This window comes from Corvus brachyrhynchos, unplaced genomic scaffold, assembly GCF_000691975.1.
Source record: "Corvus brachyrhynchos isolate BGI_N302 unplaced genomic scaffold, ASM69197v1 scaffold215, whole genome shotgun sequence".
Classification (NCBI taxonomy): domain Eukaryota; kingdom Metazoa; phylum Chordata; class Aves; order Passeriformes; family Corvidae; genus Corvus; species Corvus brachyrhynchos.
Window position 1 is genome coordinate 987,994 of NW_008237887.1, and position 10,099 is coordinate 998,092.

General features: G+C 50.6%; 1 protein-coding gene across 1 annotated transcript in view; it reads left to right on the forward strand.

Annotated features, from left to right (window-relative positions):
* The window catches only part of LOC103614561 (girdin-like), a gene marked incomplete at its 3' end in the record, with an annotated part of 26,417 nt that extends 16,322 nt beyond the window's left edge, over positions 1-10,095 (forward strand). The window contains 7 exon segments of the mRNA XM_017732706.1: positions 1-85; positions 3,696-3,794; positions 4,440-4,580; positions 5,955-6,092; positions 6,891-7,048; positions 8,370-8,610; positions 9,991-10,095. The exon segment at positions 1-85 is cut by the window's left edge and continues 28 nt beyond it. Coding sequence (XP_017588195.1) covers positions 1-85; positions 3,696-3,794; positions 4,440-4,580; positions 5,955-6,092; positions 6,891-7,048; positions 8,370-8,610; positions 9,991-10,095 — 967 coding nt within the window.
* Positions 10,096-10,099: the final 4 nt, after the last annotated feature.

Sequence of the window (10,099 nt, forward strand, 5' to 3'; positions counted from 1 at the left end):
GGAATCAATTCTGGGAGAGACACAGATCCAAACCAAGCAAGAGAAGGAACAGCTGGAGAGCGAGGTGGAGGGACTGCACCAGAAAGTGAGTAAGGAGTAGGAGAGACAAGGTTTGGGTTTCTTTCATTCCAGCTGCTTTGCTCTCTCATCGGAAGAATAAAATGATGTTTGACCTGGCCCTGCACTCTGCTGTGTTTAGTTTGACAAGAAATACAGCCAGAAAACCCTGCCAGTTTGGGAGAGAGGGGGAAGGAAGGAAAAAATCCCAGCAGGGAGTAAATGATTCTTGGTTGGAAGTGCAGATTCCCCAGTGTTATGGCAGCATTGTCTTTCCCATCTCCTGTTCCCCCTCACAGAATCCCAGACTGGTTTCACTGGAAAGAGACCTTAAAGCCCATTCAGTCCCAACCCCTGCCGTGGGCAGGGACACCTTCCACTATCCCAGGTTGCTCCAAGCCCCGTCCAGCCTGGCCTTGGACACTTCCAGGGATCCAGGGGCAGCCCCAGCTGCTCTGGGCACCCTGTGCCAGGGCCTCACCACCCTGCCAGGGAAGAATTCCTTCCCAATATCCCATCTGACCCTGCTGTCTGGGGCAGTGGTGCTCCTTGATCCCAGGAAATATCAGCAGTTAAGTGTCCTGGTGGCAGAAGATTCCACTTTGGCTTTTCCCCAGGATCTTGGAGATGTGTCAAACAGTGCTGGATGTGAAGGACCAGCATCTGCAGTGCCTGGGAACATCCCTCTGAACACACAAATCGAGGGATAGGGAATTCTTCCTATCTCGTGGTGCAGTAGCTGCTGTGAGGGGGGGCTGGTCATGTCTCTTGGAAGAGCTCTGAGATCCATCTTGAGAAGCTCTGCTCGATCAAGATGTGACCTCAGCAACCTCTTCCTAACCTGGATCCTACTTGATTTTGGGGACCCTCATCCCAGGGCAACCTAGATCTATTTCTGTTAATAGGACAAGTGCACTCAAATCATGCTTTGACTTCTGGAGGTGGATAGAAGTTCTATATTATTTGCATGTGACAAATGGGAACCTTTGGGAAATCATGGATGTGAAGCACTTCATTGAACATCTGGTTTTCCAGAACCATGGCAACACTGGGGGCCTCGTTGAGCACCTGCAGGGCCACCTCCATCCTCTGAGCAAGGACTAAGTTGTGGCTGAAGCCTGTCAGGCTGATGCTGCCTTTGTCAGGGTGGTTTTTAGCCTCAGTTTTCTGGAGGGACTCTCCATCCCTCTGGAGTAGCTCTGTGAGGAGTACTGGCTCTACAGGCTGGGTTGGCACTGCTTCCCCAGGGAAAATTCCATGTGGAGCATCACTGCCAGGGCACCTGATCCCTTTACAGGGGGAGCAGCTGGGGAATTTACGGCCAGAGAGAACAGAGGAAAACAGAGTTTGGTCTGGCCAGGTGAGTAGGTGGGGTTCTCCCCACAAAGGCTGGCTGAGGAGGTCCTTCCCGTGGGCTGAGGCTCTGCTGCCTGGCCAGGAGCTCTTCATTGCTGGGGCTCTTGCCCTCTGCCCTCTATCTGTGCTGGAAACCCTCTCTGCAGTGGGCCTGGATTGATCCATCCTTCCTGACTGGCAGCTGCACCAGTCCAGAGTGCCCCTAGGGGATTTCTGAGGTGAGGTTTTGGACCCCTCCAGGTTTCCAGTCAGGAATGATGTGTCCTAACACCTGGTGTTGGGTTAAAACATGGTGTAGGAGATGGTGCTGGTGTATCCCACGTGGATACACATCTCCAAGCTGGATTGTTGAAAGGAAGAGATGAGGAATCCCCTGTCAGGCCTCTGGAAAAGCCTCTAAACACAGGCTGAAGGCAAGTTCAAATACCTTAATGAGGGGGCCAGTGGCACCTTGTTTGTCTCCTGTCTCAGAGGATCCATGAGCCAGCTCTGGGATGGGATGGAAAAGGGTCTGTCCACCATGGCAGTGCTTTGGTTTAACTTGGGGTTTGTTCAGCTCATACCAAAGTCTTCCCCCTTGGAGCAGAGTAAACACAGGCCTCCACAAATCAAACATGATGTGTTTTCAGTTTGGACAAATCACTGCTTTGATCTGTGGGTTGTCACACAGATCCCTGGGAATGCCACGCTTGGGAGCCAAGGAGATGTGAGACATTTTGGCTGCAGAGGCTTGGCAGCTGCTGCAGCTGGAAAAGAACCATTTTGAGGGATGCAGGGCCATGGAGCAGAGACGGGATGGACGAGGAGGTGGGTTTTAACCCTTGGATAGATCCATCTGCTTAGCTGGAGGTTGCTGAGCTGTGTCCTGCATTCCCAATGGGCTTTAAGAGCCCTGGAGATGAGGAGGGAAGGGGCTGGAGCCTGGGGAAGGCAGTGTGGCTGGGTGTTTGCCAGCCCTGCCCTGGCTGGGAAGGACTTGGGAGGGTTTTTGGTCCTGGCACAGCTGCAGAAGCCTTGGCTGGTCAGGCTGTGACTCAGGACGAGGACAGCGGATACAGAGTGAGGATTGTTCTGCTGCTGGCATGGGACTGGGAGCACAAATTAAGTGCTTAAAAGTTAATGGCTTGGCGGGAGAATAAAGAAATGCATTGCTGGGTACAACTTCTGACCAAAGGCTGGCTGGGGGTGAGGAGGGGAGGTGTGTTTTGCATTTGAGATCCCCCAAAGCTGTGGCTGCCCCATCCCCGAAAGTGTCCAAGGCCAGGTTGGATAGGGCTTGGAGCAACCTGGGATAGTGGAAGGTGTCCCTGCCCACAGGAGGGGTTGGGACTGGATGGGCTTTAAGGTGCCTTCCAACCAAAACCAGTCTGGGGTTCCATGGAGCTGGATTTTATCTCCCTCCAGTGTCCCAGCTCATTCCAGGAGAGCCAAGCTCAGACAGTTGGACAGTTCATCCTGGGGGTTTAGAAATAAGCCCAAACAGGATTTCGAGCCTAAGGAGTGAAAGGGAAGCTGCCCAGGTGCCTGCTGGCAGCGGAGCACGGGGGCTGCCAGTGCCAAGACTTGGATTTTGGAAAAGGGTCTGTGGCATCCCTGATGGGGAGGAGAAGCTGAGCTGCTCCCCTGGGATGATCCTTAGCTGGGCTGCTCCAAGCTCCTTTGAGCCTTTTTTAACTTCAGGACCAAAAAGTTTTCCCCCCAAGGGCAGATGTCCTTGGGGGGTGATCCAAATGCAGAGTGAGACCTTGTCCAAACTCCCACCTGCCAGGAGGTGCCAGGAGGAGGAGAAGTCAGTGGTTACAGAGGTCAGCACTTTGCTGTCCCAAATCCCGAGTCCTTGGAGCCCTTCTGTAGGGACTGACAACTTCCTATGAGCAGTGAAGGGACCAGGATGAGTCCTGATGGACCAGGTTGAACATCTGCTTGGATGAGATCAGCACTCCCAGCACAGGGAACAAGGATGACCCAGCACCTAAACTGGGGTGTCTTGGGGTCCTCCGTGTTGGGGGAGCACCACAGTGTGTGGAAGCTTTGAGTTTTCACCATGTGCCTGGAGCAGAATTCCGTCTTTTTCTGGGTTGAGTCCAGATGGCTCCTTCCTCCTTGGAAGCAGCAGGATGAGGGATGAGCTGGAGCTGGCCATGCACACCCCCTCCTGTTCTTTCCTTCCTTCCAACATGGGGCTTATCCCATAACAGCAGCACAAGGAGCACTCTAGGAGTAGTTGTGCATTTAGTTGTGAGTCCTGGTTTGGTTTTAACTTGGAATTTGTCCATGTTTAGATCACCAGTTTGGAGACAGAGTTGCTTGAGGTGCAGAAGAACAAAAGTGAGATGAACGGGAACGAGCAGGTGGCGTCTGGAGCTCAGGAGATGCAGGAGGTGAGAGGTTTTCCTTGGGAAATGAACTGTTCTGTTTAGAAATGTTTTAAATGAGCATCTTAAATGAAGTGAATGTTTTAAACGAGCATCTGAAGTGACCCTCTCCTGGGGATGCTCTTCGTCACCATCTGCTGAGGATTTGTAGCCCCTCAGCTCATGCAGATGGGTGGATTTTTGGAGGAAAGCAGACGACATGATCTCCATGAAGACTCTCCCCGTAGGAATTTGTCTTGCCTTCAGCTCTGTCAGCTGAGGAGTTTGTTATCTCCCCACAAGAGTGAAGTTTTTACCCGTGTGAAGGTGTTCAGTTCTCATTTAGGGCTTAGTGAAACCAAGGGATGTGTAGATACATTTAAAGCTGATTCCCATCAGGTTCTGGGTTAACTTTCCTGTCCATTTGTTCCTTGCCAGCCCAACAACTGGATCTGCCTGGTGTGTCAGCCAGGCAGAGATGGGGGAGGAGCTTCCCAAGGTGTTTTGGGTCAGTGGAGGTTCTGCCAGCCCTGGATAAGCCATGTAGGAATTCCACTGGCAACATTTGAGAACCTTTTTTCTCCTCTTTTTTCCTAGATTTCCTGCAATCTGCTTCTCTCTGCGTAGAAAAAACAATGTTGTGGCAGTGACTCTTAACATTTCTTGTTCCAGATATTGGAAAGCTGTCAGGAAACCATAGACAAATTGGGAAGTCAGCTGGGAGAGAGGAGAGAACGGAGAAAGCAACTGGCATCTGAGCTGGAGTTGCTGCGGGAAGATCTGAAGGCCGAGAAGGTGGTTCTGGGCAGCCAGGTATGTTCAGCCCCTGTGGTGGGACTCCCTGCAGGAGCCAGCTGCCTTTGGGTGCTCCTTGAAACATCCCCAGGTGCCCCCTAAGCTCATTGTTTGGCATCTCTTGATGCATTTCTCTAGCCCAGCCACTTTCAAACCTTTGGCAAAGGGTTTTCAATCCAGCTGCTCTCATGGCACCATCTCTAACTCCAGAATTTATTTTTCCTTTCAGTGAATCTAATACCAAATCAGTAATTCCAACTTTGTAGCCAAACCCTGATTCTCTGGAGGGCAAAGAGGGAGTTTTCAGGCTCAGGTATTAATTGCAGGAATCGAACACCCAGAGCCAAATGAACATCCTGCTGGGATTTCCCCAAGGACCTCAGCACACTTGGCTTGAACCAATTTAGGTCCTAAATCAGCTCCTGGGGATTTTCCTGCTGGGAATTTTGATGGAACTCTTGTATTCCAGCTGGGCCACAGAGGAGAGACAGTGAGTGGTGCCAGCAAAATTGTCCAAGGGCTGTCAGGACAAGGGCTGAAAATGAGGGTAAAAATTTAGGAGATTGGCAGATCCGTGGCCTGGACAAAGGGACCTGGCAATGGGAGACTGGCAATGGGGGGTCACAGCCATGACAAAACCCGTTTTTTAGCACTCTGAGAGGCCTTAGATCAGTTTGTGAGTCCTGTCACTTCCTTGAATCCAAGTAAAAATCCATGGAAGTCCTGAGCTGTTGGCACAGACAGGCGCTGCTGGAGGAACAGTGGCATCTAGAGGCCAGGGGTTGGTCGGGCTGCAACAAATCCACACTGAAACTCAGGATCAAAGCTTGGGATGAAAACAGCCTGGCTGGGAGGAAAAGGCTGGGTCAGTCTATCAGTACACACATGGAAAGGAATTGTCTGATCTGGGGGATGTTGGGAAGAATGGGAAGAGTCCTTTTTTAACCCTTGCCTCCCAGTAGTTCAACCTACTCATGATCCAGGGACCTTTGAATCCAAATCATCCACCCCTGAAAGTCTGATTGGAATTCAGTCACCCGCTGGCCACTGGTCTCCCTGAAGGAGGGGCTGTTTTCCCATCAAAAGGCTCAGGAGGAGATGGAATACAGAGCTCTGTGTTAGACTGGAACGGCCTTTAGCATAGAGACTTCTGCATGTGTTTGGTGGATTCCTGGCTTCCCACATGGGCTCATTCCCTTTGGATGGAGCAGCTGCAATGAATCATTTCCCAACAGTGCTGGAAACAAGCTTGGCATGGAATCGTTGGGTTCTGTCACCTGGAAATCTCTTCTTGTTTTTAAGAGATTTTTGGACAGTTGAGAGGAGAAATCTTTTTCTGAGCTTGTCATTCGGGCTGTGTTTCATCCACTGACTCTGTTGTTTCCTCTCCAGGGGTTGCCTGACTCCCACTCTGAGCTCTCAAGCCACAGAAACACCTTCCCGAGTCTCCAGAGAACATCAGTCAGCAGGGATCTTGTGGATGTATCCCATGAGAAGCTACACAAAGACAGTGCTTTGTTAGATCCAGAGGTGAGACATGGAAAGAATTCCCAGTTGTTGTGGTGTCTGATGCAGGCAGGAGCTGCTGGGGTGTGTTGCTCAAATATGAGCAAATTTGTCCTGGTGTAGATAAGATGCCTTGGAATTGAAATACCAGGAAATACCTGGGACTGAAAGCTCAGGAAGAGCTGTTGATTAAAAAGCTTTAGGAATCAAAGTTGCTGTTGGTGTTTAGTGAGGGTAATAGTGTTTGTGTCTGAAAGATTTGGGTCCGTCACTGCTGAGCAGCAGATCTGACACTGGGTGGACTCCAGTTGTGATTCTGTCCTGATGCATTCCTCCTTTCCTGCCCCTTTATTTTCTTGGCATCTTCTCCTCAAATCTCAGGTTCAGGGTGTGCTGTTACCTGGTGTTATAGGGTTAGGTGACGCTGGGAGTGGAGAAGCCGTCCCTAGAGAGGTGTTTCGGGTAGAGTTGGAGCACCTCTGTGACAGCCATCTGAATCCACACCTTGTGCTCCTCCTGGTTTGCCAAGAGCTGCTGCTTTTGTAAAGAGCTTTGGCACGTGCTGTAAATCCCTGGGAGCTGCAGATGGGCCACAGTGGGATGAAATCAAATAAAGAACCATGGCTTGCTAGTAGTTAGACACAGCTACTTTCCATGCAGGAAAAAGGACTCGCACGTGTCTCCAAGGGGGAAGAACTGCAATAATTTAGCCACAGAATCACAAGCCATGTCTTGCTGGAGTCCCCAGATTGCCCCGTGCTGCTCAAAAGATTTCCGTCAGAGCAAAGGAAATCCAAGTCGTGGTGTTTTCTGACCTTATAGGCCTCTGAAATCCTGCAAGACAGAGAACAGAGTCCCAAAGTGGAGCAGAAACAGGAAGATCCTTGTGCAGATGCAAAGACCTATGAGGAACAGATGGCTAAAGTAGTGTTTTTGGAAGAACAGATCAAAAACCTGAGGGAAGAACAAGAACTGCTCTGGTAAACCTTAACAAAGCCTGTGGTATTTTCTGCTCCTTGTCTTTGCTGACTAAATTTTTGAGTCTTTTTTTTTTCAAATCCCCATGGGGCTGCTCCTGGCAAAAATGGCTCTGGCATCTTTGTGTTGTCCTCGGGTCAGCATCTCTGATTTTGGTGAATTCCCTCAGTGCCATCAGGATCGGCCAGAATTAAAGATTTTTTTCTGCAGCTCTTCCAGATTGTGAGCAGCCTAAATGGGAGCTGTCCTTAGGAAGGAAGATTCTTCCCTAGGAGTTGGACTAACAGGGTCCCAAAACTCTCCTGTTGTGGGTTCGGGCTCCTCAGGGCTCACTGCTGGCAGAAGTTGGTGGTCCTAGTCCCGCTGGAGATTTGGGGAGTCCTTGGAATCTGGGTGTCCTTGGAGGGGAGGTGTCAGCAGGTGTTTGTCTGACTCCCCTTTTTGAGTAGATCAGGACAAATTTGGAGCTGGAGCATCTGGGCTCAGGCTCTCCTTAGTAAATAAAAGCTTGGATTAAGTCCAGTATGGTTACAGTGACCTGGGTTACTGGTACTGGGATAAAGTACAACCAGCAGAAGGCAGGTAGGGAGCTGCTAAGGAATCATGGAATTCAGGCTGGAAAAGCCCTCCAAGATCATTGAGTCCAGCGATTTCCCAACACTACCATGTTCACCCCTAACCCATGTCCCCAAGTGCCACAGCCACAGGCTTTTTGAATGCTTCCACGGATGGTGATTCCAGCCTGGACAGCCTGTGCCTGTGCCTGGACATCCAGGACATAGAATCACAGAATCCCAGACTGTTCTGGGGAGGAGGGGATCTTAAAGCTCATCCTTTTCCATCCCCTGCCATGGGCAGGGTCACCTTCCTCTATCCCCGGTTGCTCCAAGCCCATCCGACTGGGCCTTGGACACTTCCAGGGATGGGGCAGCCACAGCTTTGGGCTTGAATGGAGAAAATGGAGATGGAGTTTGGGTGAAGATTAAGTCAGGCAGCGGGACTGGGACACCTGAGCCCCTATTCCGGTGTTTTCCTGTGGCTTTGAGTCCAGAGCAGCTCCCATGCCTTTGTGAGGGTTCCTTAGCCAGCCCGTTACCTCCTCCCAGGGAGAGCTGAGCCTTTGGATGCACGTGGTTTTGTGGGAAGTGTCCCAGGGAGACTGACCCTTGCCCAGAACTGCTGCACCCAGGATTGAATCCCCTTTGGAGCCTCCTGAGGCACTTGAGTGTTTCACTGGACTCTCATCTCCCAAGCTTTTCCCCTTTAAGGGTGTTTTCCCTGGATGTGTGTATTATCTCTCTCCTTTACTATTTTTCCTTCAAGCTCTGAATTACTAGAGAGCAACAAGAAGAAGGAGGAACTGGAAAAGCAGCTCAAAGAGAGCAATGAAGAGAAACGGATGTTGCTGGAAGAAATTGCCCAGCTCAAATGTGACATCCGGAGTGCCCGGGAGCAGGGCCCCAGCGGAGACATGAGGAGGATGATCCCAGGCTTGGAGCAGAGGGAAAACAGGTTTCTCCCATGGCAGAACTCGGCAGGCAGTTTAGAGGGGAGCCTTAAACAGGTATGGGCAGCTTTGTCATCTGCATCCTGCTTTTTGTCACTAATTGAGTGGCAAAACTTAATTAAAGTGGGCTGGAAGCCAGTCATGTGGTGTGAGCGATGGTTGGAAATCAGGGATGTGCTAATTTCCTTGTGTTGTGCTTTTGGACGTTGTGCTTGTGGGAACGTGGATAAACTGAACTGATTGCACATGGCAGAAATAAGTGATTTAAATGGAATTTGTTCATCTTTCTCACCTTGTGAGCTGAAAGAGAAAGGGAGGTGCAGGTGTCCCTGCCTAACGGGAAGGAAATTATGGAAGAACTCAGGATGGGGAGACTGAGGAGGAGCTCACTTCTGTGCAAGGATTTGGGGGAGAAGAGAGGTCAGGGTGGTCCGTAAGACCAGGGTGGGAGTGGGAAGTAGAGGATAGGAGTCCAGTTGCATACAAGAAGCAGCAAATCCATCCAGCAAGACACAAGGAGTGCAGTGGATGTGGGAAGGGATCCTGATAGAAACAAATTTGGAAAACCCCACAAAACCAATGGAGCCAATGGACCTCCAGGACAACTTACACTGCCAGATCCCACAGTGCTGGATCAAGACTTTTCCCAGCTTGGGAAGTTATCTGGGGATTATGTGAGAAGGCAGATTTGGTCTTCAGGGAATTCCATCTGGTCCCAAGAGCAGAGGGTGAAGGCGCAAAGTGGGAATGCAGATCCGGAGATGGCTGACAGTGATGCTTGAAAGAAAGGCTTTGGTATAACCCAAGCAGAGATTTTGGTGGGTGAACCAAGGAGCTCAATTATCTCCCAAGAGCCATTGCAGACCATCGGTGACACCTCCCAGCGTCCAGGCTCTGTCCTGTTGTGTTCCTGTCCCGCTGCCAGGACTCACCTTTCTCCTGTTCCTGATCCCTCTGCGAGCTGGCCTGGCTGCATCACTCCTGCTTGGATGCCTGAGTGAGACTCTGGTACAAGAGTACAAAGTGGCCTAGTAGTTTTGCTTTGATTGGACAGGTTTGTTCTAATAGGGGATTTTTTTTTTTAAACTTTTCCTCGTCCAGGTTATCACCTCTTCACCTTCGGCCTCAGGAGTTGTATTGGCTTCTCTGAGGGGATGGAGAGAATCATTGAATCACTGAACTTGGAAAAGGCTTCTAAGATCAACTATTAACCCAGCACTGCATATTCACCATAAACCGTGTCCCCAAGTGCCATCTCCACATGACTCTTAAAGCCCTGCAGGAACAGGGAAGGGAGCAGGACATGGTGTAGGGACAGAGAAACACCGGGCTTTATCCATCTTCCTGCCCAAATGCCCTTAAATCCAACTGGCTTCTGCTATCATTAATCACCTTTATCCTGCCTTAAAGTTAATTTCACTTCTGCCATTCTTGCAGGGTCTGTCTGAGGAGAGGTTCCAGCAGCAGGAGGAGAAGCTGCAGCAGCTGCGCCAAGATCTGCGGCGGGTGCAGAACTTGTGCAGCTCCGCCGAGAGGGAGCTCAGGT